At 44.8% G+C, this 27180-nt stretch overlaps 1 protein-coding gene and 1 long non-coding RNA gene across 2 annotated transcripts in view; one reads left to right on the forward strand and one right to left on the reverse strand.

The window, feature by feature from the left end:
* Nucleotides 1-1839: 1839 nt before the first annotated feature.
* LOC149996783 (uncharacterized) lies at nt 1840-7508 on the reverse strand. Its single transcript, XR_016514040.1, has 3 exons — nt 5321-7508; nt 3146-3698; nt 1840-2843 (listed from the first exon to the last, which is right to left on the reverse strand). It is a non-coding gene; the product is annotated as an uncharacterized LOC149996783 (long non-coding RNA).
* Nucleotides 7509-7515: 7 nt separating this feature from the next.
* Nucleotides 7516-27180, forward strand: part of IFT81 (intraflagellar transport 81) — a 45151-nt gene continuing 25486 nt past the window's right edge. The window contains exons 1-10 of the mRNA XM_090291366.1: nt 7516-7666; nt 10144-10308; nt 10835-10938; nt 11540-11720; nt 12362-12451; nt 15055-15120; nt 15435-15545; nt 16500-16584; nt 22964-23127; nt 24477-24572. Of these exons, the coding sequence (XP_090147492.1) occupies nt 10165-10308; nt 10835-10938; nt 11540-11720; nt 12362-12451; nt 15055-15120; nt 15435-15545; nt 16500-16584; nt 22964-23127; nt 24477-24572 (1041 nt within the window). The 5' untranslated portion in view covers nt 7516-7666; nt 10144-10164. The remainder of the gene's footprint in view (nt 7667-10143; nt 10309-10834; nt 10939-11539; nt 11721-12361; nt 12452-15054; nt 15121-15434; nt 15546-16499; nt 16585-22963; nt 23128-24476; nt 24573-27180) is intronic.

Genomic DNA, 27180 nt, shown 5'->3' on the forward strand with positions numbered 1-27180 from the left:
TTCCACTTCCTTTTTGAAAAATGTTAAGACCTATTAAACTGATTTCAATACCCACTAATCAGCCATAATCAACAGTCTAAAAATCACGGGGACGGAGAATGACTGGCAGTTGGGATCCTTTAGGAAAAAGGCCAGAAAAGGCCTCCCTGAAGAAGGAGTGTTTGAGCTGAGACCCGAATGAAGAGAAGGAGCCGGGCTGGGGGAGATTTGGGGAAGGAGGAGCCTGACCGAAGAGACAGCAGTGCAAAGGGCTGCCATCTGGGGGTGGCCTGGTGTGTCCGGGCCACAGAAAAGAGGCCAGTGGTTGGAGCACAGAGAGAAAAGGGAAGCCGGGGATGAAATTAGACCTTACGCTCCGCAGCACCTGGGACCTCAGCTGTGGAGAACAAAGACTGCTCGGAAGACTTGGGGTGCATGGTGACCTCCCAAGGCCCCGACTGTCCATCTTTCTATAACTGAGGTGAGAGTCACATAATAAAAAATTAACTTTTTCAGAGGGAAAAGTCAGTGGCATTTGGTACGTGCACAGTACTGGGCAACCACCCCCTCTATTTCCAGAAGATTTCCGTTGCCCCAAAAGGAAACCCTGTAGCTACTAAGCAGTTGCTCCGCGTTCTGCCCCCCCCCCCCCCCCCCCGGCCATCATCCATCTGCCTTCTGTTTCTATGGATCTGCCTTTTCTCGGTATTTCATGTAAATGGACCCACACACCGCGTGGCCTTCTGTGTCTAACTTCTTTCACCTAATAACGTTTTCAGGGTTCATCCCCGTTGTAACATGTATCTGTACTTCACTTCTTTTTATGCCCAAATCATATGCTGCTGTCTGTTTGCACCACTCTTTGCTGAGCTGTTCCTCGTTCGTCTGTCATTTTGAATCTGTGAGTCCGTCTGTAGCAGGCTTCAGGCCTTGACTGGACGTCATCAGCCCAGGCGGGAGAAAAGGCCTTGGCAGCATGGAGAAGGCCAGCATGTGTCCTGCTGCTCCTGGCCTTTTCTTGTCCCGTCCCATCGACCTTTCCCTGCATGATCGCCAGCTTCCCGGTGGCCCAAATGCAGCTCCACTGCTGATTACCCTTAAATACTCCCCCTGAATTCTATAAATACACCAACACTCAGCTGGGAAAAAACTTGAAAGGCATCTGAAATGAAAATACCCTTTTTTCCCATCATTGGCCAAGTGTTGTCCCTCCATCTTCCCCCTCTTTGATTCCAGGGTGAGTGCTCGGGCTTCAAACCATTAGCTCTCCCTGCCCAGGTGAGGGAAGCGTTCCCTTGCGGGCAGAGCAGGCCAGATGGCCTGTTCACACCGCCTGCGACGGCCCTGCCTTCAGACTCTGCTGAGCCAGTGTCGAGGTTGTTGAAAATGGCTTTGGGATCAGGCAGACCTGTGTTTGAATCTCTTTATTTTTTAAAGATTTTACTTATTTATTTTTAGAGAGAGGGAGAGAAACATGGATGGGAGAGAGAAACATCCATTGGTTGTCTCTAATATATGCCCCGACCAGGCATGTGCCCTGACCGGGAATCGAACTGGCCACCTTTCACTCTGCCGGACGATGGCCGACCTGCTGAGCCACACAGATCAGGGCCCTGTGTTTGAATCTTGACTCAGCGAGCTGCTGGCTATGTGACTGGGAGCCGTCTATTAACTCCAGACTGCGGTTTCCTGAATTATAAAATGGAAGCAAACAATGCTGCCCTCGCAGCCTTGCTGCGAAGACTGCATGAGACGGTGCCGGCGCGGGCGGCGCGCTGCCGTGGAGTTGGGCCCAGCCCCACGTGGTGTGAGGAGCTCCGGCCACAGAGCCAGGGCAGCTTAGAGACACAGCAGTGGCTCTGTTGGCTTCACACGGCCTTACTGCCCCTCCTTTTGATTGTATAAGTCAACACATAACTCAATGTATGATTCCTTCGGTCTGCCCTCCCAGATCCCCATTCTGTCATTTTCTTCCCCGGGAGGCCAGCCTGCATTGGGTGAGTTCAAGGGTTGCCTGCCCCTTTGGCACCCTGTTGGGTTTAGCTGATGGGAAGCCAGCCAGCAGATGAGAGGGTGGGAGGATGTGGGGTCAAGGGTAGCAGCACCCAAAGGGTCCTAGGAGGCGGCCTTCTCCATGCAGGGGCTCCGTCTCCCAGCTTCCAGCCCCTGTTCTCCTCTGGCTGCTCCAGGCTCAGGGCGGCAACGGCTGCCTTTGTTGTGGGCCCCTTGTTGGCTTCCTCAAACCTTGCCCACAGCTTTACAAACAGTCCTTTATAAGCTCCCCCCCAACTGCCCAGAGTCTGCTGGCTTTATCATGCCGGCACTCCGACGGATACGGAGGTTATCCATGTCAGCTGAGAACTCCGATTTGCCAGAGGAAGTCTATGATTTTACAATCAACTGAAATCCAGCTCTGAGCCCCATCCTGTCACTCCTGGAAATCTCGCCTTCACTTCCATCCTGGGGGATGCCAGGCCCCTGGGCTCTTCTGCAGTGACAACGCTTCAGAGGGTCCCTTGGAATCTTCTGTGAATGGCCCATCCTGGTGACTGCTTGGTCACCCACCCATCATCCCAGGCTGCCTGGTCCTCTCCAGTCCAATGGCATTAATGCTTCCACGTCAGGCCTGGGACAAGGAAAGCTTCGGCCACAGTGGGAACCACTGGACTCACGGTGTGGGCCTCCGGGGGGTATTTCACCTCCTTAGGAGCTGCCCTGGCATTAACCTTTGTCCCTTTCCCGGTCTTAGCATCTCTATCTTCGTCTTTAGAAGGAACTCCTCCCTCTGCTCCCCCTTGAGGACAACCGGTATAATCTCCTCCAAAGACTTCAGACCTTGACAAAGTACAGCTTCTGGTTTCAACCTGCAAAACTCAAGGCCATGCAGATGGTTTTAAGAGGAGGGGAATGGCACGCAGTGAGCCCCCGTAAGGGACGATATGATTATCATTTGAGCCCAGTAAGAATGTAAGTTGCATCCTATTTTTCTATCCATCCTATTTTTCAATCCAAATACGAACTGCATATCACTTCACTCCTCTACACTGCTCATGAATCTCACAAAACCCATTTTAAAAAAACCATTTGACAAAAACTTAGCACCAAGCACACATTTAATGTCATCCATTTAGTTGAATGTTTCACATATTACTGACCCGTTTCTTACCTTTTAGGAAAGCACTTTCTGCTACTACATATGCACAAGATTAAATCGCCAGGGCAGAGACAATGTAGGATACCTGCAAAGCTGAATTCAGGTTCCCGTATAAATTTAGTTTCTTTCACCTCTAAGTAACCTAGATGGCTCAGGCATTCAGTGACAATTAGTGGATAACAGGATAACCCACTTCTGAATTCGTGCCTGCGTCTGGGTCATTTTTCTGCACGTTAAAAGACTGAGATGAAGTGCCAGTGTGCAGAGTAGCCCCAGATGGGATAGCATCTTGAAAACTGGCATTTGCTGAATGCTCGTGCAGAATCCAGAAATATCTCCCCGTCAGGATGAAAGGTCTAAATTTAATACCAAAAACAGAAAACTAGCTTGGCTTCTGTGTACTCTGCACAGAAACGTTCTTGTTTGGAAGTTCTGAAATGAGAAGGGGCTGGAGACACTAGGTCCGTGGCTCCCTCAGAGTTTCCGTGGGGACCTGGAGGGTCTGCTATCATCCCAAGATCTCATTTGGCCCACGATGGGAGACTTCATTGCAGAAGAAGATAAGCTGTTGGTAGAAAGTTGGGGAGAAAGTTCACATTGATACAGATACTTCCCACAATTAAGTACAGGCTCATTCCTTCTTCTGGTTTTGCTTGTCCGGCTTTTGAGATGGAACCACCTGTCCTGACTGCCTGTATGGGACATGACATCTGTTCTTGTTTGCGTAACATCTCTACCTCCGCTAACAGAATGCCGCCCTTCCTTTTTGGGGGTCACCCCCCTCTAGTCTATCACTATGTCCATCAGAGTCAGAGCAGTTGGTTCAAGAACGGTCTGACACACTTCAGACCAATGAAAGCGTGCCCTGGGAATTAGCTGGAACTATTGAAGAAAAGGTTGTGCTTTCATCGAGGCTGCTAAGATGGAAGAATGTAAGCCTCCTGCTACTGGCAGCCCATTGAGAGGAAAGTGGGGATGAGAGGCAGAGAGACGGAGGGAGAAAGAATGTCAAGATGATGTCACTGAATTCCTAGATCAAGCCGTACCTGAAGGTAGTAAAATCCTTGCTCTTCACAATTGCATGAAACGATAATCCCTCTCCTTATTGATTTTCTTATACTAAACTGAGTCTGAAAATATACTTTACCAGAAGTGATTTTTTCCCTCTCTGAATAACCAGAAGTTCTCACAATACCTACGGCATTCAGTAAGGGAATTAGAAAGGGCAGCTTCTTGTCTGTCCCCTCCTCCCTCCTCTCCCCAACCTGCCTCCAGTGGAGGCCAGTGGACATTTAAAGGACACTTCCTCGTAACATCATTTTCTTATCAGAGGGCTTTGGCTGAGAAGCAGGTTGGGAATTTTAGTGTTTTGGTAGGAGGGATGAGTAGGTTTCAACAACAGCCTGTTGTTACAGCCAAAAACTGCGAAAGAACCCACCTCTTGGGTTCTGTAGTCTACAACCATGAGCACCCAAGAGAACGACACTAACAAGAAGGGAAAGGAAAGACAAACCCAAGAATGGATGGAGACCTGCCCTCCCGCACGTACCCATATCTCTGAGGTACGCACCCTGCTCACCTGACTTAGCCAATGGAAGTGCTCTCTCCATAAGAGTGGAGTTGGTACGTGGATGTGTACAGCAGCATTGTTCATTATGTGGAAGCGACCCAAATTTTCAGCAACAGATCAGTGGGTGAACAAAAATCCATACAATGAAGTATTATCCCGCCATAAAAAGAAAGGAAGTAGTGACTCATGCTACAACATGGGTGAACCCTGAAAATGTCATACTAAGTGAAAGAAGCCAGATGCAAAGAGCCACATATTTTATGATTCCATTTATAGAAAATGTCCAGAAAAGGCAAATCCATAGAGAAGAAAAGTAGATTAGTGGTTGCCAGAGGCTGGGAAGTAAGATTCTTGTTTGTTTTTATTGCAAACTAGCAGATGAGCACTAAAGGGAACAGGGTTTTCTTTTGGGGGTAACAAAAACGTTCTGGGATTAGATAGTGGTGATGGTTGTACAACTCTGTGAATATCCTAAAAGCAACTGACTTGTCTACTTTAAATGGGTGAACTGTATGTATGTGAATTATATCTTAACAGATCTATTAAACAAAGAGAGTCAGGGCAGGAACAGGAATCTTTCTGAAAGGCTGTCTCCTATGACTAGGACTTCCACTCACCTATTAAAAACGTCAAATATATTTCAGGCAAGAGGCGTCTTTGGGTTTTACAAGGAAGACTTAAGATAGCAGCTAAGAAAAAAAAAGTCTTCACGTGGGTGGCTGACTTGAGATATAATCAGCCATGCCTTCACTGTTGTGAAACTGTTGCCGAGAGGTTCTTCTTGGACCCCTCATTGAATCTTTTTATCTTAAACGAATCAGTGGGTGGAAGCAGGTCCCTCTGGGGACTGTGTCTCGGCCCCATAGATGGGCAGGGACCCAGTATTTGCAGGCTTCTCTGTGGCTCTCTCTTTTGCTTCAATTTGGAATATATGCTGCTCAGTATCTCAGGCTCTGAGCTCCAAATTCTTTCCTGTGTTCCAGAGCAAAGACATTAAGCATAAAATCCATTCGAGTTTGAGTGCCAAGAGTGGATTCCATTGCTTCCTTGAATTTACATAGGAGTGTATCCTCGTAGCCAAAAAGGATAGCGGTTCCGTAACAGCAGCAACTCCTAGATGAGCCGCTCTCACCTGTCTGTAGCCTACGTCTGCAGGCTCTGCAGAAGGAGCAACTCCAACCATCTCATTTTTTAAAAATAAGGGGAAAAAGGGTAAGATGTTTTCAGCTCTTCCAATGGCAAGCATTGTTCTAATCACTTTACCTGTATCAACACCATCTTCACATCACCCCTTTGGAGAAAGGCGTTAGTATAGCCGCAGTTTATAGACGCGTAAAGCTCAGAGAGGCGGGAGCACACAGTGGCAGATCCCAGGTTCAAATCCAGGCTGCCAGGAGAACCACCTCACCCACCCAACAAGATTAACTAAATCGGTCACCCCTTGTATGAATCTTCTACTGTTTCTCCCACTGTGATATCAGTTGTTTGACTTTTAAAGTTTTGAATGTTGCCTCCTCCTGGTAGTGAGCCTCTGTGAGCTGGGACCGCTCTTAGTTTTCTCTCCAAGTTCTTTCATTCGGTGGTTCAACAGCCAGAAAGAAGGTAGCCAGCCATGGCCCCATCTTGGAGTGTTTGTGTTCCTTCTGCCGGACAAACTCTCCCTTTTCCAGTTTGCCGGTTTTTTACTGATCCTTCAACATTACTTTGTTTGATGGAACCTCTCCTGATAGTACAGCCCTTTCAGCCCCAAATAAACGTGGGACCCTTCCTCTGGGCTCCCCATCACTGAGCCCTTTTCTTACCTCACTTACCATAGTTGTACAAATGTTGCCTGTTCAATTGTCTCTCTTCCTACACTAGACTGTTAGCTCCCTGGGGGCAGGGGCCAGGTAGTTCCTACCTTCCACCGACCGCACCCCCAGCAGCCAGCATCATGCCGGGCACATAGGAGATGCATAATGTGGGACTTGTTTAGTTGCGTTTGTACGTCTGATGCTAAATCTGTAGTTGGTTTCTTCCAAGATGTTTAAGCATGCAACTACGTTTTCAGGGTGTGAGGAATTTCATTATTTCTTTTCCCCTCGTCTTCTTCACTGACATCACAAAGTTCAGGGATCTCCAGTCTGTGGGGAGGGGGGTGGTGGTTCCAAATACCATTTACCAACTGAGGTCTCCCCAAGCCATTGGGTGCAGTGGGGTCTCTGTTCTGTAACTTCCCGGCCTCGCCGTGATCTGGGCACGAAGATCATCTCTCTTCAGCCCCAATCACAGGATGTGACCTGCATGCAGACTGCGGGAGGGCCTCCTTCCCGTATGCAGTGCCCCAAAAGAGGCTCTCAGAAGCCAAAAGGAGCCTTAGGCCATTTGCTTTCTCCCCCCTCGGCTCTCAGCATATTTAAAAAGTTACTGGATTAAAAAAAAAAAAAAATTAATTCCCGGTACAGACTATGTGGCCCAAATAACGTGGCAAAGAAGCCGAAATCTCTATGATGAATGTGTCTTCTTTTCATCCTGCCAGCGACCGCACGATTGTTCCTCCGTCTAACCTAATTTGGAGATACTGTGTCAAAAACCTAAATTTGCAGCTCGGGCCAAATGCTTCCTCCACTCCGATCCCTGGGGCGCTGGCCTCGAAGACGCCACCATCCCGGTGAATGGATGTTCCGTAAACTGCGGGACGTCCGGGGCAGATTACCGCCGCGGTAACAACCCCCGCACCTCTACTGTCGGCAGAGGCCCGGACCCCGGGAGCCGACCCCGCACGCGGGCCCCGCACCTCTCTGCCCTCCACTCTCCGCGGCCTGGGCCTGGGGGTCCCCGGAAACGGGGCCGGCCCCCCCCGCCGGAAGTGACGCAACACGGCCTAGCAACCGTTGCCAAGGAGCTCGTGTCTAGGAACCCACTGGAGCCAGGATAATTCCTCCTGGGGGTGGGGGAAGGTGGTTTCGCGAAGGGAATTTGAGGTAACCCCGGCAGCGCGCGATCGGAAACTTCCCCGAACCCCGAGATAGGAGGAAGCTCCCTTCCCGGTCCCCCGCTACCCCCCGCGGCATCTCGCAGGCGGAGGGGCTGCTGCAGTTAAGCGCCGACACCCGGCGTCGGCCCCCGCAGGGCCTCGCGCCGATCCGGGCTGCGCCCCCGCGGGATGAATCGTGGCGGAGCCCAGAGGTGCCTGGATCGGATGCGGGGTCCCTGTCCCCGCTCCCGCGCCCGGGCGGGGGGCGGGCACTCTTTTCGGGAACCCTCCCGGGTGGCCGGCCCCGCTCCTGTCCCCGGTTGTGCCAGATACGCGCGCGTCCTGGTTTTAAGTCTTGCCCCCACCGCACCCCCGCGGGTTCTTTCTGCGAATGAGTGCGGCAGCTTCCCGCTGGAAGGCGCCGAGTAATTGCTTTTGCTAATTTGGGAGCACAGGGCCCCCCGGGCAGAGACAACCTACCTGGTCCGCACCCCTTTGTCCTGGAAGGTGGTGGCCTGACCACCGGCGGGGAAACCCAGCTCCTTTCTTCTCCCCCCGGACCGTTCGCAAGTGTTTTGGTTTTTGTTTGTTTTGAAAGGGAAATACATATGTGTGTATATTATAAATATATTTAAATTTTAAGTCATTGAAAGTTAAATATATGTGTGCGAAGGTCATGACGCGGGCGTTCACTTGAAGTACTTTTAACTTCGGAAAGCTTGCATCTCCAACGTGGATTTTTACTTAATTTATGTAAACTTTTTCTTTGTCCAACTTAGAAAAATCTCAAATTTATACAACACATTGGTTCTGCTTTCTACTTTCTTTTGATTTATTTTAAACAATAATTATTCGTTCATAAATTTATCATAATTGTAGAGAAATAGAATGCCTTCACATTTTGATGTTTTCTAAATATCCAGCTCCACCCACCCAATTTAAGAGGCCTATTCCAGAGCAAGATGCCCCCAGCTAACGTCTTGGGGCATCTACCCGTTTCGTGGTTAAAACTGTTAGGGAACACTGAAGTAATTCTTTTATTTCTTTCTTTAGCAGTTCATTTTAAAATTCATTTAAAAAAACTACGAGTTAAAAAAGATTGCCTGCCTGCAAAATTTCTACTGCTTCTTCACATATTAAACACGTGATGTCTGCACGCAGGAGAAACTGGGAGCCTTGGTGAAGCTGTTTCAGCTACTAAGTAATCAGAATTCAATTTTCAACAGTTATGATCTTTCTCCCTTACGCCTATGGGGGTTCTTTGGCCTTGGGCCTCTGAAGAAATTCATTCAGTCTAGTGGGAGCAGCCCCCGTGTTAGATGTAGTGAGTATTCAAAGATGGCAGTAGTCACAGACGCGTCCTCATGGCATTTACAGTTTGGCAGAGAAGAGGAAATGTACATAAGTAACTAGTATAAAGTAGGAACGTGACTGTCGGTGAACCGTGTAGGTAACACGTGGTCACCTGGGAAGGCAGGCGCTGTTATTTCTGATGCAGAACAAGGTGGGGAGCCTAAGCTTTCCTGAAGGGCCTTGCCTTCGGAAGGCAGGGCTGGGAAACCAGTTGGGGCTTGCCTCTCTGGAGAGAGGGAGAAGGGAGAACAGTCAGTCTAGAGGCAAGAAAGCCCCATTAACGGAAGGCAGAGGTGGAACAACTAGGGAGCAGTGACCACTTCAGTCTGCTGAAGTTTCAAAGGGTACAGAGTACCGGCTGGGGAGTACAGTTGGGAAAGGCTAAGTTGAGCTAGATCTTATAGACTCTCGAAATCCAAGAAGTTTGGACTTGACTTTGTGGCCTGCAGATGATTTGGAATGGAAGAGGCGCAGACTGGAAAAATGGGAGGCTGTTGTGTTATTGAAGGGAAAGGAAGTGAAGGCCTGAATTACCCAAGAGGGGCAGAATCAGAGCCTACAGGGCCAGGCTCAGTGGAGGAAGGGAAACCAAAGCAAACCAAGGGGAGCGTACCCCGGCCTAAGCCGGCAGCCAGCCTCTACTCAGCTTGGCCGGGTGTGGTGTGCAAAGCTGGGGGCCAAGGTTGCCAGGTCTGACTCTCAAGAGAGACTGGAAAACTGGATTTTAATGTAAAAATATCTCCCAATTTTAAAACGTGGGCTACGAATATTTTAAAAAATTAGAACTCTGCCTGTAATCTAACAAGTGTTTACCCCTGGGTAGAAGCTGTGGAGCTAACAGAGGAGATGAACTAGAGGCGGAATTTGTAATATTGTTCATTTGTCCGTGGTAATTCAGATAACTGCTATCACACGAGATGCCAACACCAAACATTTGGCATCACACATGAACAGTACATGCTGCAGCGGTCGTAATAAAGCCTTCACACTCTGATTTCTTTCAACAAAATAACATTTTCCACGTAGAATTAGACTTTTCACGCCTCCTTGCTATGGTCGTAATACTGATTTTTTTTCCAGAAGTTCTGTTATCGGTATTGAGGAATTCTTTTCTCTATTTTTACTCTTTAGTTTAAGGTATAAGACCCGATTATGAGTGATCAAATCAAATTCATTGTGGACAACCTCAATAAAGAGCCTTTTAGGAAGAACTATAATTTAATCACATTCGATTCCCTGGAGCCAATGCAACTGTTACAAGTCCTCAGTGATGTTCTGGCTGAGATTGACCCGAAGGTAAGCGTTTTCTCTTTCTCTGTGATGGAAAGGGTGGCGGGAAAGCCGGTTTCTGCCTCTAAACATCTGTGCCTTGGGCAGATTAGTTAACTTCTCTGGACTTTATTTTCATAAGGCTTTTTTTTGTAGCTCTTCTGCCTGTAAAGGAATCATAAATGGTCTTGAAGATTTCTCTGTTAGCTCAAAACTTAAAAACTTGTCCCTTATTTAGGAAAGATTTCTCTACTTCCGAACATAAACAGATTTGGTCCAAGCATAAAGTGCTTTTACAAAAGGCTTTATTGTATTGCAAGCCGGCTCATGCCTCTGCACTGGAGATTGTTTTTACACTTGACATTCTTAGTATGAACCCTGATCTGACCTGTGTGCACCCTCACTTGGAATCTGGGGAGCTCCATCCTTAATCTGTTTTATTAAGACACCACCATGCTTGTTATTCTCTAGTGGAACAACTTTGAGAGTTTAAATATTGTTCTTCGTTAGATACACAACGGTAAGATATTTTTCCAATTTCTTTATTTGTTAGCAAGTTGTTGATATCAGAGAGGAGATGCCAGAGCAGACAGCCAAACGGATGTTAAGCCTTCTTGGAATTCTGAAATACAGACCTCCAGGAAATGCCACAGACACGTAAGAATCTGGTTGCGTGTTGCTTGCTTGCTTGCTTTTTTTTAAATTTAAAGAAGATTTACTCAATTCACTTAATTTTATTATGTGTTGTTTTCCTTAAACTATGCTTTAATAGCTGCCCCTTCATAGGCCATAGACAGTCGTCCTAGGCAGTACCTGGTCTCCTGAAGTCAAGGGCCTAGGAACATCACTCAATTCAAAGTCCTCTTGAACTTTTAATGTTACTTTGTCATGCAGAAGTCATCGTGGGTCAGTTCCTCCTCCTCATCAGAAAAGTCAGGCGAATCCACCATTCCGTTGTATCATCCACCTGCCACCCCGGATAAAAACAATACCCTGAGCCTGCCCACTCACAGCAGTGAGGTATCAGGGCTGACTGTACCAGTTAATGGTCCCAACAGAGCCGCTCTGTATATTTCAGTGATCTATTAAGGCCCTAATTTTATGTTTATTGTTAATGTACAGGCTGACTTGGGAAAAGCCTTCGTTTTTTCTTTTTAAAATTGTCACGGAGGCAGTCAGGGCATTGCAGATCGGCTTTTGCGTAAATGTTACCTCTTCTCACCGTTTTCTTCTGGGCCTGTGTGCGTGTGTGTTGCAGGAGTACCTTTCGCCAGGGTCTGGTGACCGGAAGTAAACCTGTAATTTACCCTGTGCTCCACTGGCTTCTTCAGAGGACCAATGAACTGAAGAAAAGAGCATATTTAGCTCGTTTTTTAATAAAACTTGAGGTACCAAATGAGTTTCTTCAGGATGAAACTGTGGCTGATACCAATAAACAGGTATTCAATACATAACTAGGATTTTAAAACTATCTGTAATGGATTTCAGGGTGCACACGTTCAAATACATGTTCCTCTCTCTAGTTTATTTCCTCTCTCTGTATTCTCAGGTGGCCCGAAAAGGTAAAACAGTTATCAGCTGCAATCATGTATTAAAATATTGACATTGGTACACAAATACCAATTCAGTGATAGGGGTAATGTGGATAGAAGAAAAAACCCTGAAATTAATTATTTTAGCATAATTTATTAGCTAAGAGTTGTGGGTAGATATGGATCCTGAGCTGGGCACTGCCAGGCACTTTGTTGATCAGTGAGATGACTTACAATGATTTAGGGGAGCAGTTCTCAACCTGTGGGTTGCAACCCCTTTGGGGGTCAAATGACCCTTTCACAGGGTCGCATAAGACCATCGGAAAACACATGTATAATTACATATTGTTTTTGTGATTAATCACTATGCTTTAGTTATGGTTGGGGGTCACCACCACATGAGGAACTGTATTAAAGGGTCGCAGCATTAGGAAGGTTGAGATCCACTGATTTACGTAATCACTGTAAGTAAATTTATAGATAACCTGATTAAGAAAAGCCTACTGGATATGGTCATTAGTTGACATTTTTTTAATTTGTTCTTTTAGTATGAAGAGTTGATGGAGGCCTTTAAAACCTTGCATAAGGAATGTGAGCAGCTCAAAACATCCGGATTTTCTACAGCAGAAATAAGAAGGGTAAGGAAAAGACAATATACCCCTTTATTTATTTATTTGAATAATATTAGTTTTGGTATTTTTGCTTTTAGTTAACTCAGTCTGAGTCTTAAGACTGCATGGAAGCTAGTGATAGCAAGAGGCAGGTTTTCTCTTATAGGACCGTCGCTGGTTCTTCACTGAAGAAGTTAGGGAGAGCACAGTAAATTCACGGTGAGCCCTTAGGTCCTGCACAGATCACTGCCAGGGATTGTAAAAGGCTACGTTTTGTGTCTCTAATATCTGATATATGTTCTAGAAAACAAAACAATGAAATTGTTCAGTTGTTAACATTTTGTTGTACATCATTTGAGGCTTCGTGTGTGTGTATGTCTGTGTTTGGGATCACGCTATCCATAATTATTTGTATCTTTTTAAATCATGTCATGACTATATTCCTGTTGTTCTCTTTTTACAATATGATTTTTAATGACTAACTAATATTCCATAGTGTGGATAGCGTAACCATTTTTGGTTTTTTGTTTTTCATTTCTTGCTGTTACAGATAATGCTGTGATTATCTTCTACATAAATTTATTTTTGCATATCTGTGATTATTTCCTTAGCAGAAATTTCTAGAAATGGAATTATTAAAACATGAAAATTTTTAGGACTTTTTATTTTTATTTTTTGAGAAGACGTTGATTAAAGCTGGGGACAGTGAAACAAGGCAAGGCCTAGGATAGAAGCAGCAACAGGGGAGCGCCTGAGCGGGGCTGCTGTAGCTCACTGGGGGGTCACAGAGGAAAGGGGCCTTGGGGACAGGTTCAGCCGGTTAGCCCCGAGGCTGCCACTGCCCAGGCTCCCCTGGTTGCAAGTCTCCTGGGGTCCCTTAGAGTTTAGGAGGTGCACACCTGTAGGGGGGGGAGAGAAAGACACGTGTCGCTCCCAGGAGGGAGAGCCCTTTAGCACTTCTGACGCATGTCACTTGATTCTCTCCAAAAAGTATTTTACAGTCTCACCAGGCGTTTCGGTCCTTTCCCAAACACCCGCTGATGCTCACGTCCGTGAGTTTTGTAGTTTTAGAATCCCTGAGCTATCCACGCCACCTTTATCTTCTCATTCGGTCAGGAAACATTAGAAGCTGCTTCCTCGGGGAAGCAGCTCGAGTCCCTAGACAGATTAGCTCCCCCGATTCTTTTTGTTCTTTAACACTCATTACACTTACACTTTCTTTAATGTCTATCTTCCCAACCATCTTTGAGCCCTGTGAGGCCGAGGGCCATGTCCACATATCTGGTTCACCCCTTTGTCCCCAGTGCCCTGCACACGACAGGTTCTTAATGAGAATTTGCTGAATGTATTAGAATGAGTCACATCCAGTGGGGGACAAAGACCTGTAAGTTCCTTATAATGTGGCAGGGACAAAGAGGGGTAGGTGGCCACCTGCTGTGTCAGGTCATGTGACTAAAGCAAATGGGTGAAATGTGGTCTGTTACTTTAATTTCACTAATTACTATCAAAGTATGTTGAACATATTCTTTGTAGAAAATATGATTATGTAATAAGTAGGAAATAATTCACTTAAACCCCATGCTCTAGAGATCACTGCTATGGCCGTTTTAGTGACTCCGGTTAAATCTTTTTCTTGGTGTTATGCTGTACATAAATGCTGTAATCTGCTTCTTTCAAGTAATTTCGTATCATGACTTTTTCTCATGTCATTAAACATTATTTTGCGTGATTTTTAATGGCTCTCATTGTATTATAATATAGTTTATTTAATAACAACTCAGATATTTGGAAATGACCCAGATTTTGGATATAATTAGTAACTATGAGAATGCTTATAGAGAAGCCAGTGACCTTTCATTCGTATGTTATTTGGACACATTCCCAGAGGTGGAATTATTGGGCTAGAAGGGATACACATATATTTTAAGACTTTTGATACTGTTCTTTAATACAATGCCACCCATAGTGAGTAAGGTCCCTGTTTCCTCAATTCTGTCAACACTGACCACCACGTAGAGTTTCCCTTTTAGTATTACTGTGCTGGTTAGGCTATTATATTTTAAGTTGAGGAAGGATTTGTTTGTTGCCTTTAGAGGATATTATGGAGCTGGTTAAAAAACAGGTGGTTTACTTTTGAAGTCTTTATTTTTAGGAAGGGAATTTGTTAATTAACAAAACCAGACACAAAGTTATGTCTTAAAAACACCATAGCCTTAAAAGTAATTTTGATAGAATATTGGCAGAATATATAGTGTGGCATTTAACAGCAGAGAGGAGGTCAGCAGCTGTCTGTGTTTCCAGATCTGCACACTTCCCATTAGAGAAGATTTTTGAAAAATCACGTGCCCATATTTGGAATCAGAACACAAGTGTGCTGGCTGGCAGCTTTACCTGGCTACGTTATAACCTGCTTTAGTTGCTTTTCTATATGAACACCAAGCTGCTCAATAAATTACCGTGTATGAAAAACCCTGGCGGTGGGGGGAATAGAAATGTCCCTCCTCCCAACTAGGATCTTTGTTCCTTAATGCTCTGATAATAAGAGATAAAAACAAGAGATGCATAATTATCTAAAACCCTCTGCTGAATTCTAAGAAGAATACTTTTTCTTATAATGCCTCCTTTTCTAGGATATCAGTGCCATGGAGGAAGAAAAGGATCAGCTCATTAAGAGAGTTGAACGGCTGAAGAAAAGGGTAAGGCAAGAATTCACGCTGTAAGCTGCGGGCCCCACGTGTTAAGCACTTGCAAAGGCTTAGGAATGCAAATAAAGATTAAGTAAGGCTTGGGTTTCCGTCTAAGGACGGACCCAAATAGCACTGGCTGAAGGGGAATCTCCCGCGGCAGTAGCCCAAACCCTTGAAGGACCTGGAATCCAGAGCGTCACTGTCATCTCTAGGGAGTACTGTTTCCCAGAGGGAAGTGATAAGTGGGCCGCCTGAGTCATGTGATGTGCTGACTTCTTCCGCAAACCCTCCTGTGTTGTGGGCTCCTGACCCCCTTGCTGCAGGTGGAGGCCGTTCAGAACCACCAGCAGATGCTTCACATCGCAAGGCAGCTGCGGGTCGAAAAAGAGAGGGAAGAGTTTCTTGCACAACAGAAGCAGGAACAGAAGACTCAGGTATCCCCCTAAAAGTTTATATGCTCACGAGAAAAGAAATAGCTCCTTCTGATAACTCAAATGTGAAGACAGGAGAACTTCAGAAGCTCATGTTTCCCCTTGCGGACATGATGGAGTGCTCTTGTAAGAGGGTCTGGTGGTGCCCACGGTAACCTTCCTGGTTCTCTGCTCTGTGGATTTGGTCACTGCCTCTGGCCTGCGCGGACCTCCCGCTGCCCCAACTATACAGAGCATTCACTGTGACGTTGCCCGCTGATAAAACCTCCAGGATCTCTCAAGGGTGTCTTGAGATTCGGGGGCTCTGGGAACGTCATCCTGTCCCACTGATCACAGCACCCCCAGTCCCCTACTCCAGGGGTAACGAAGCAAATCAGGAAAAGGCCCTGAAACACCCGCCATCCACATTCGTAGACTTTGCCTTAAAGAGAAAGTACTGTGGCCAGAAAATCCTACTTTGATTTTGTTCAAAGTCATTCGTAAAACTGAGTAGACTTATACCTTGAAAACAGAGTTCAGATCAGCTGCTTTTCCTTCTGAATGGGCAGCTGTCTGGCTGTCTGCAAACGTGGGGGGGGGGCATCAGAGAGGTTCCCCATGAGCAGAAAGCTGCTCTGCCCGGCCCCGAGCAGTCACTCGGGTCACTTCCGACCCCGAGGCGTCGTTCGTGCAGAAGCGTGCGTTCTCTGACGTTGAGAAGACCGTGTTATAACAAGAAAAGCCTGGTGCATGTATTTCTTTAACAAGGTTTTTTCCTTGATCACCAAATTCAGCAAATAATTCTTTCTTTAAAAAAATTTCCGAAAGCTCTATTTTTTAAAGACTTGCACAGAAGGGCATTGCAGGGGTCATTCCCCGTATGGCACAGGAACTCCGTGGGACTAGCGTTTTTCATGGCTCGGGTCAGTGGCAGGTGTCCGTAGGCGAGGCAGTAACGGGCCTGCTTCTCTCTTAAAGCTGTTTTATGCGGTGCAGAGGCTGCAGAGGGCACAGAACCAGCTGCAGAGCATGCGCCACGCGGCCGCCGATGCGAAGCCTGAAGGTAAGTGGGGCCTCGTAGGTGACACAGGCCATCAGAGCCTTAGTTTTAAGTCAGAAGTCTCCCCGAAAGCAAGCAGCTGCTGAGAGTTGTCACCCAGAGGCGTCTCGGCCCCGGGGTGCCCTCTGCAGCTGACGCAGGGGGCCCTGGTGCAGACGCTCTGGAGCTTTCGCCGGGGGTTTTAAATCCCGGCCGTGGTTTACCGGAGGGTGACCGTGATGAGAGCGCTGTGGGCAGCGGCTCTGAGTGTGAGTCCGTGACGGTCTCAGGATGGACGCTAGGGAAAAGGTGGGTGGGAAAAAGTGCGAATTGTTGTTCTAAACCAGGGCTATAGAGACAAAGAGTAAAATGCTGGGCCCTTCCACCCGAGTGCTTTTCATATACTTGGGGTTGGGCTGATGACATGGGTATGTCTGGTGTCACTTCAGCTTGACATAGAGGACATATTGCTCCGATATCCCAGATGGCACCACTGAACCCACCGTAGGTTTTGGAAGCGTTTTTGTTCCTCAGAGGGAGGCCACGTGAACTGGAAGAGCCGTGCGCAGCTCCCGTGGGTGCTGGGGACATATTCCGGTGTCAGCGTCCTGCTGTGGGAGGGTTAATCCGTTCCCCTCCAGTATTCCATGCAGTGTTATACTCTAAGATACAATGCATAGAATGAAGGGGGAAATGGGACAACTCTAATAGAAAAACAATAAAAATAAATTAAAAAAACACATGGAATGACCATAATAAGGAAAGACAGACAAAAGCAAGTGTTGGGGAGAATGTAGAGAGAGCGGAACCCGCATTGCTGATGGCGATATAAAACGGTGCGACTCTTTTGGAAATCAGTTTGGCTGTTCCTCAAAATGTTAAACACAGTTACAATATGACCCAGCAATTTTCATTTCTTTTTTTTTTTTTTCAGACTTTATTTATTTTTAGAGAGAAGGGGAGGGAGGGAGAGAGAGAGGGAGAGAAACATCCATGTGCAAGAGAAATATTGATTGGTTCTCTCTTACACGCTCTCAACCAGGGACCTGGCCCTCGACCCAGGCATGTGCCCTGACCAGGAATCAAACTGGCAACCTTTCCTTTTTATTTTATTTTTTTAAGATCTTATTTATTTTCAGAGAGAGGGGGAAGGAGGGAGAAAGAGAGGGAGAGAAACATCACTGTGTGGTCACCTCTCACACGCCCCCAACTGGGGACCTGGCCCACAACCCAGGCATGTACCCTGACTGGGAATTGAACCAGTGACCATTTGATTCGCAGGCCAGAGCTCAATCCACTGAGCTACACCAGCCTGGGCTCATTTCTAAATACCCAACAGAACATATGTTCACACAAAAACTTGTATACAAATGTTCATAACAGCATTACTCATAATAACCAAAAAGTAGAAATAACCCAAATATCCACAAACTGATGACTGAATAAACAAAATCTGGTATATCCATACAGGGGCATATTATTCAACAATGAAAGGAATGAAGATGCATGCTACAACATGTATGAACCTCAGAAGCATGTTAAGTGAAAGAAACACATTAAGTCGCAGAAGAGCACACAGTAGATGACCCCATTTCTGTGAAGGCGGGGAGGGCGGCCCGTGCCAGGGCGGGGGCCTGGGAGAACAGAGGGGCAGTGGGCTCAGCCAGCCACAGCTGAAGGGGAGCAGAGAGGGTAAGCTCCCTCCACTGCTCGTCTCTGAAGAGGGGACCAGAGAGGGAGCGCGCGGCCCAGTGCGAGGGACAGCGGAGGGCAGTGCGTGGTGTCACGTGCTGCAGGAAAGTCAGACCAGTGGGGGTTTGAAGACGCAGGAGGAAAAGGTGAAAGCTGGTCACAGCCTTCCCTGTTTGCCCCGATTGAACCCCCCACATGGTATTGACTGTTCTCTAACCGTTACCGCGATGTGTTAATTGTTGGCACATCTAACTGGGACTCAGCTAAACTCCAGGAGAGTCACCGAGTGACCATCGGTCTTTCTATTGCCAGGCCCTCGTGCACTGGAGGACGCATAGCTGGCATTCAGTAACTAGTCCCGTGAGGAGTTGGGAGGTGGGGGGGAAGACCTTCCCCCTGGACGGGAAGGCGTGATCTTTTCCACGCACGGGAGGGGACTCAGTAAGAAAAAAGTGGCTGAGATATAAAAAGGTATTATGTATGTAGTATGTGTTTTCTGAGGGCGGACAGAGAGTGAGGAGCAGGAAGTTAAAGTCCTCACTTTGCTGACATCTTCTTGGGACACAGATTAAGGGTTGTGTTCAGCAGTTTAGGGAAAGAGGAGACGAAGCAGATGTTAACTGACCCAGGTATTGAGTTTAATAAGGTCCATCTAAATTCTTCAGTAACAAAAAAGCTTTATAAAAAGTTTCTAGCCCTGGCTGGTGTGGCTCAGTGGGTTAAACTCTGTCCTGTAAACCAAAGGGTCGCCGGTTCGATTCCCAGTCAGGGCACATGCCTGGGTTGCAGGCCAGGTCCCCAGTTGGGGGCGCATGAGAGGCAACCACACATTGATGTTTCCCTCCCTCTCTTTCTCCTTCCCTGCCCATGTCTCTAAAAATAAATAAATAAAATCTTTTTCAAAAACAAAGACTTTATTTCTTTTTTAAAAGTCTCTATTTACTTAGGTTACATAAAAATTATTTTTAGTATAACAATGTAATTTGTATATTTTCAGAGTAACAGCCATATTATAGAACATTCAAATTCATCTTGATACTTTATACATTTGTGAGATTTATTACATAAAAGAACCTACTCACTTGATTATAGTAGGATCAGTGAGATGTTTTCAGGGGGTTTTAATTTTTAAAAAAAGTTTGTTGAGATCTTAGTGACCAGAATTTCAAAAGATAATAATAATAATAATAATAAAACTGCATAAAAACATATGACTACTTTTCAAGGTCTAAGTTAAAATTTTTAAGACTTAAAAATATGATGGAATTTCTGTTTTTACGTTTTTGAACAGCTATTGAGGTAAATGGACAAATAATAAATTGTATGTATTCAAAGTTACAGAAGATAAGTTTTGAAACCATCAACCTACCCGAGATAACAAATATATCCGTCACCCCAAACATTTCCTTGTGCCGGTTTGTAGTGTCTCACCCCTGCACCTCTGGGCCCCCCAACCCGTCCCCAGGCAACCATTGACCTGCTTAGATTAGTTTGTGTTTTCTAGAATAAGAAACGATTTTTAAATACGGAAAATAATGTTTAAGAATTTTAAATCTTTTAAAACATTTCAGACTTTGATTTCTTATAGCTCTGATTACATGCAGTAACTTAAGAACTTGAAGATGGAAAAAACTAGTCATCTAAGAGCCAGAGAAGTCAGGATGTAGGTTTAATCAGACTGCATGATTATAGTGTGATTCATTAAACACTTTCTCTTCCCTCTCTTCTGCGGTTCCTAAAAAGGAGGGGGTGGGACTTGTAGGCATGAATGGAAAACTCATGAATTTGCCATTAATAAAGTTTTACGTGCTAATATATGGTTAGCACAACAGAACTAAAAATAATTTTTAAGGCTTTAGGCCAGGTTTATTATGCAATCTATGTAAGTAGATTACTTACACCGGAAATCCAGTGTTTTAAAAAGTCAGGCCAGAATTTTTAAATGTGTAATGGAAAGATCTGAAATAAACTTTTAAAAGCTCTTTAGGCTGGGAATTTATAACAAAACCTTACTTACTGAAAATCTTTGTGTGTGTGTATTTGTGCAGTCTGTCAAAATAAGAAAACTATTAAATCTTAAAAATATAATTTAAGTTGCCAGCTAACTATAAACTAATGCTTGACAAAATCAAAACTTACCAAACATGGAAAATTGAAAACATTTATGAATGTAGGTAATTTCTTTTTCATATTTGAATGTATACTTTTAGTGATATCTTTATTGCTTTGAAGCTGACAAATTATAATGTATTACCACTTATGAAGTAATAGAATAGAAATATAAATTGCCTCAGAAATATTGCAAAAGGGACTTTCAGTCAAGACGGAGGGGTAGGTAGACATGACTGCTTCCTTGCACAACCATAAGAGGATTGCAACTGACCTCAAAACAGAAAACACCCAGAACTGCCAGAAAATCAAACTGTGTGGAAGTCTGACAACCAGGGATTTAAAGAGTCACATTCATCCAGATGGGTAGGCGGGGCGGAGACAGGGGAGCTGGGGCCGAGATGACATGGTGTGGTGGCTGTGAGGCCGCGGGGGCTGGCAGAATGGGAGGTCCCATTTCCACTTGTGGTGGGTCATGGGGTCCTGACCCCAGATCGCACAGCCAAAGAACAGAGCAAAACCCCAGGAAAAAAATACATGCAATGGAGAGAGCCAACCTATCAGATGCAGAGTTCAAAACACTGGTGGTCAGGTTGCTCAAAGAACTCACTGAGTGTGGAAAATGCATAAGGGAATAAATGAAGGCTACACTAAGGGAAATAAAGAAAAATCCACAGGGAACCAACAGTGAAGGGAAGGAAGCTGGGGTTCAGATCAGCGATTTGGAACATAAGGAAGAAGTAAACAGTCAACCAGAACAGAATGAAGGAACAAGAATTCAGAAAATGAGGAGAGAATAAAAAGACTTTGGGGACATCTTCAGAAGTACTCACATCCAAATCATAAGGGGTGCCAGAAGAAGAGGAAGAACAAGAAATTGAAGACTTATGTGAAAAAATAATGAAAGAAAACTTCCCTAATTTGGCGAAGGAAACAGACATACAAGTCCAGGAAGCACACAGAGTCCCAAACAAGCCAGACCCAAAGAGGACCACGCCAAGACACATCATAATTAAAATACCAAAGGTTAAAGATAAATGAGAATCTTAAAAGCAGCAAGAGAAAAGCAGAGAGTAACCTACAAAGGAGCTCCCATAAAACTATCAGCTGATTTCTCAAAAGAAACTTTGCAGGCAGGAAGGGACTGGCAAGAAGAATTCAAAGTGGTGAAAAGCAAGGATTACAACAAAGATTACTATCCAGCAAAGCTATCATTTAGAATGGAAGGGCAGATAAAGTGCTTCCCAGACAAGGTAAAGCTAAAGGAGTTCATCATCACCAAGCCATTATTATATGAAACATTAAAGGACACATTTAAGAAAAAGGTCAAAACGATGAACGTTAAAATGACAACAAATGACTATCAACAACTGAATCTCAAAAACAAAAACAAACTAAGCAAACAACTAGAACAGGAACAGAATCATAGACATGGAGACCGTATGGAGGGTTATCGGCTGGGAGGGGGAAAGGGGAGAATGGGGTGGGGGTGGGGGGAAAGGTGCAGGAATTAAGAAGCATGACTGGTCGGGGCAAAGCTGACAGAGGGGCAGTATAGGAGACGGAGAAGCCAAAGAACTTACGTGCACGACCCATGGACATGAACTAAGGGAGGGAAGGGGGTACTGGGCGGAGGTGGGCAAAGGGAAAAATGGGACAACTGTAACAGCATAATCAAAAATATACTTTAAAACAATTTTTTAAAGTGTCACAAAAGGAACAGGGTAAATGACCACACACAGAAGAAAGAATCTGGATTTCACTTATGTGGTCATTTGGTTCTTGGATTTCTTACTCAGAATGCAAAATATGACCCAGAATTAGCTGACTTTTTTTCCTTTTCTTTTTTTACTTCTTTCTTAAAAAAATTTTTTTTTTAAATTCTTGTTTATTCTGTTACAGTTGTCCCGGTTTCCCCCCTTGCCCTGCTCTGTCCAGCCCAGCCCCCCCGCTCCCACAGCCCATCCCCACACCGTTGTCCACACCCGTGGGCACTCATACACGTTTTTGACTCCTCCCTTCCCCTCTTTCAGCCACCCCCCTCCCCACTCTCCTCTGGCAGCTGTCCGTCTGCTCCCTGTTTCTGTATCTTTTCCTTTTCAACCACAGCTGACATTCAATACCACTTCGCACCAGTTTCAGATGCACAGCAAAGTGGCTGGGAAGCCACGCACCCCGCAGCGGTCCCCCGCTATACCAGGCTCCCGCCGGGCCCCACGCCCGGTCATCTCAACAATGAGTACATTCCCCACGCGGTATAGCCTTTCTTGCAAGGGCTATTCTTGGTGCGTTGTTAAGTATAAAATAATTAGGTGCTGATTTGGAAAGATCATAATATTCCAATACTTTTCTGTAATTATTTAAACATTTCTTCTGTGTAAATTGCTCTTTTTCATTATCATTCTAATAACATCAGAAGCCTCCGGTGGCCAGCCTTTTACGGCACTGTGCTTGTATCGCGCACAGAGGCAACGCTGTGCAGACAGGTATACGGGTGTTTTAACAGATACGCTCCACGATACAGGTCTTGCATTTTAAAGCATACAGAATACCACTATACCTATTCCTGTGGGCTGAATCTTCATCTGTTTTATTTTTAAAGGTTTAATGAAGAGACTAGAGGAGGAGATAAAGTTTAATTCATATATGGTAACCGAAAAATTTCCTAAAGAATTAGAGAACAAGAAAAGAGAACTGCATTTCTTACAAAAAGTGGTATCGGAGCCTGCCATGGGCCATGCTGATCTTCTTGAACTTGAATCTAAAGTAAGTGACAGTCCTCTTTTTATAGCTCCCCATCTTAGCTCATCCTCAGCCCTGTGAGGATTACGGGAACCGCTTTCTGTTAGGTGCCCTGCGCCTGGCTCTTTTCTTTCCCTTCGGCTCTACGTTCACCTGTGCTAAGAGTTGACAGCTCTGATGACAAGCTGCTGTTTGGGAGGAATCATAGCACGTAACGCTCTTACTTAATACTCATGGTGTTATAAAAACCTAGCCAACTTATTAGGAAACTTAGTAACTTGGATATATAAGCTAATGCATAGGATAGACTCATAGGTTTATGTATTCAGAGTACATAATCGGTTAATATAATGTGTTCGTAATAATTAGATGGCAAATTTTAAATAGCATTAATTTCTATTTTTAAGAATAATATTAAGAATAACAATATGAAAAATAATTTTATATTTAAAGCTAATATAAGTATTAGCCTTTTAGGCCAGCTTTGGAATTCCTAAACTTTCTTAGAATGCTCACTGAAATCTGGCATCAGGACAATATTATTACACTTTTGCTTCCTAGAAATAAAACAGTAATCAGATGTGTATTTTTAAAATATAACAAATATCACGAAAATTTAACGGTTTTGACTTGCTAACCACTTAATGTACTTAATAGCTGCTACTATTAAGTACATAATTCTGATTATTTTATTCTGTTAACTTATAGAAATTAGATGTCCAAGTCAGATTTGGCTCAAATTTAATTAACAGGAGAACTTGAGTTGTTTTAAAGTATAAACAGATCTACTGAAAGCCATGCAATTAAAAAAAAAATTTGAGGGACTATATGCTGCTGTTGGCTTTGTTCAGCTTTAGCGCAGTGGGGCAGGGCTGGGTTAATGAGTGGGATGAGTGACAGCTCTGGAGAACCAAGGGTCGTTAGAACGGGACGGTTTAGATGCCATCCTGTCCCCTCTCGCCGGGTCCGAGAACTGCTGATGTGCCTCCCTGGGGAATGTTAGTCTGCTTTTGCTTTATCACCTGTGGTAAGTTGAAAGTCACCACCTAGGTGAGGGGATAACTTCAGATTTTCAGAAATTGCCCTTGATAATAGTGTATAAATGTTTCGTGCTGAATACTTTAGGGTAATTTAGACATGGATGGTTATTAGATCCATATAAATAATAACAGTGTGTAAATATTTATCACGAGCCATGAAATGTTGATTATTTCTAAAAGTAATCCTAACAACCCACGCATGACATGAATGCAGCTGTGCCTCCTGTCTGGTCACGGATGATAGGACCATAAATTCAAGGCTTGGTTTGGCCAGTTGTCCCTTCACGTAATCACAGGGAGAGATGTAAACTCTTTATTTCTATACTGTTTCAGATAAATGAAATAAACTCACAGATCAATCAGCTGATTGAAAAGAAAATGATGAGGAATGAGCCAATTGAGGGCAAACTCTCGCTATACAGGCAGCAGGTAAGTCCACCCTTGTGGCTCACCTGCTGAGCTCTCGACATCTTCCGAAACACCACAGGCTGCGTTATCTGTGGTGTCAAAGTGAGAAGGAGTGCAGAACAAATGCCCTTCTATCGCTGCTGATCTCCAGATTATAACAAGGAATTTGTGGAAAAGCCACAAAAGACGTGTGTCGGGTTGGAAATGCAATACACCTGATAACGCTGAGTTTCCTTCGTGTTTGCCAGCGGTGGGGATAGAGCCGGTTTGTGTTTCTGTCTGTGAGCGTGGGATCTGATTGTTTAAATGAAAGGTTGCCTTCAGTGATGAAAATAAAAAAATATTTATAGCCTTTAATGAATTAAAGGCAATATATTGTTTCCAGTTTAAAGTTAGTTTGCAAGAATAGAATTAATTAAAATTTAGTGCTAAGGCGTTTTATCATTTATCCACAGCTATTAGATTGTGAGAGTGTATGTGTTATGTATTTCTAGATGAAAGATTTAGATGAAAGCCATGGATTATCTGAAAATAACCCAGGCAGAAGGAGTTTGGTGTGAAAAGCATTCTGTAACCTCAGAAAATGCTAAGCTAAATGGGACAACTGTAATAGAACAACAATTAAAAAAAGCAAAAGATAAAAGCTAAGTTATATAACAAAGCATTATTCAAGGCTATTACTATGTTTTTAAAGGTTTTATTTATTTATTTTAAGAGAGAGGGGAAGGAGAAAGAGAGGAAGCAAAACATTGATTGGCTGCTCTCCCAGTCGGGGGCCTGGCCCGCCACCCAGGCCTGTGCCCTGACCTGGAACCAAACCTGCGACCCTTGGGTTTTGTAAGATGGCACCCAACCCACCGAGCCACACCAGTCAGGGCACAATTTTTAAAAAATATTTTATTTATTTATTTTTAGGGAGCGGGAGGGAGGGAGAAAAAGAGGGAGAGAAGCATCGATCGGTTGCCTCTCATACATGCCCAGACCGGGGATCGAACTCGCAACCCAGGCATGTGCCCGGACTGGGAATTGAACCAGTGACCCTTTGCTTTGCGGGACAGTGCCCAACAAACCGAGCCACACAAGGCAGAGCAAGGATGTTAGAATTTTTAAAAACCTTTTTATAACGGAAAATTTTAACCACATGCAAAGGTAGAGAAGATGGGTCTGAAACCGCCACGTGCCCGTAAGCCAGAGCGCCCACGGCCCATGTGCCGGCTGCACCCCCAGTCCCTTTTCCCTCACGAACGGAAGGGTCCGCCTTTATTTTACTAGCAATCTGTAAACGCTTTTGGACTTATTCTAGATTTTCTGTTTATCAGCCTGTCTTTTTATGTGTCCATATTGCCTGTTTTATTGACAGAAACTTTATAATCGAGTTCTAATATCTAGTGAAAATAGCCACCTTGACCCCTAATTGCTTTACTTTTTCAGGGTTTTCCTTCAGTTCTTGTTTGCATGTTTTTCCGAAGAAGCTTTATTTTCAAGTTGTCTCGCTCCAGGAGAAAACACAATTTAGAAAGTTGGGTGTTGCTTTATTTATTTATTTATCAGTTACCTCCCAACTTACCTCTTCGTGATACTGAGTCTTCCTGTCTAAGAACATGGCACGGCTGTCCGTTTGTCCAGGTTTCTTTTTCCTCGTTAAGTTTGGAACTTCTCGTTAAACTTATGCCACCGTGTTTTATTTTTTAGTTTTATAAATGAGGGCTTCTCTGTCCTGTGTCTTCTGACTGATCTCTTTGTCCATGAAAGCTATTGGTTTGTTTGCTGTAGTTTTTCCATAGATTTTTTTTGGGCTTTTTAGGTATATCATCATATGCTATGAAAATGCCAATTTTTTTTACTGTTGACACTATGACGGACGTCCCCCTTTTGACCCCCCTCCGCCCAGCCTTCACCGCACTGGTGCCGGTGTCCATGACCTGTGCGTGTATGCACGCGTGCCGTTTGGCTAACTTTTCAGTCCCCCCGCGCTCTCCCCTCTGAGATGGCGGTCTGTTCCCTGTACCCAGGCCTCTGGTCCGCTTTTGTTCATCGGCTTATCTTGTGCATTCGGTTCCACACTCGTGTAAGTGAGATTATACGGTATCTGTCCCTCTCTGGCTGGTTTATTTTGCCTCTCATAGTCATCTCCAGGTCCATCCATTCTGTTGCGGAGGGGGAGCATGCCTTCTCTTCCACGCTGCATAGTATTCCATTTTATAAATGTACCACGTCCTTTTTATGCACCCGCTCATCCACCGATGGGCACTTGAGCTGTTCCCAGATTCTTACACTTCTGTTGCCTTCTCTTGTCTAACAGTATGAACAGATACCCTCAACGCAGTGTTAAATCATAGTGGTGGTAGCGGGATTTTAACCTTGTTCCAGACTTGCGTGGGAGATACCTTCACATTTCTCTACTAAGATCTTGGTTTGGGTTGAGGTTTGTATTTATTTTCTCATGTTAAAGAAGTACGCCGTCGATTCCTATACAGTCCTGAGACACTTATCATTCCTTCTCATTTTTTTTAGCTGGAATACTTATACAGAGAGAAACATTCCTGCATTACCTGTCTTTTCATTTTTTTAACAGGAAGGGCAGTAGAATTTTTTTAAAGGTTTGCACTAGAGAGTCCCCCTTTCCAGT

This window comes from Furipterus horrens, unplaced genomic scaffold, assembly GCF_987537825.1.
Source record: "Furipterus horrens unplaced genomic scaffold, mFurHor1.1.pri manual_scaffold_11, whole genome shotgun sequence".
Classification (NCBI taxonomy): domain Eukaryota; kingdom Metazoa; phylum Chordata; class Mammalia; order Chiroptera; family Furipteridae; genus Furipterus; species Furipterus horrens.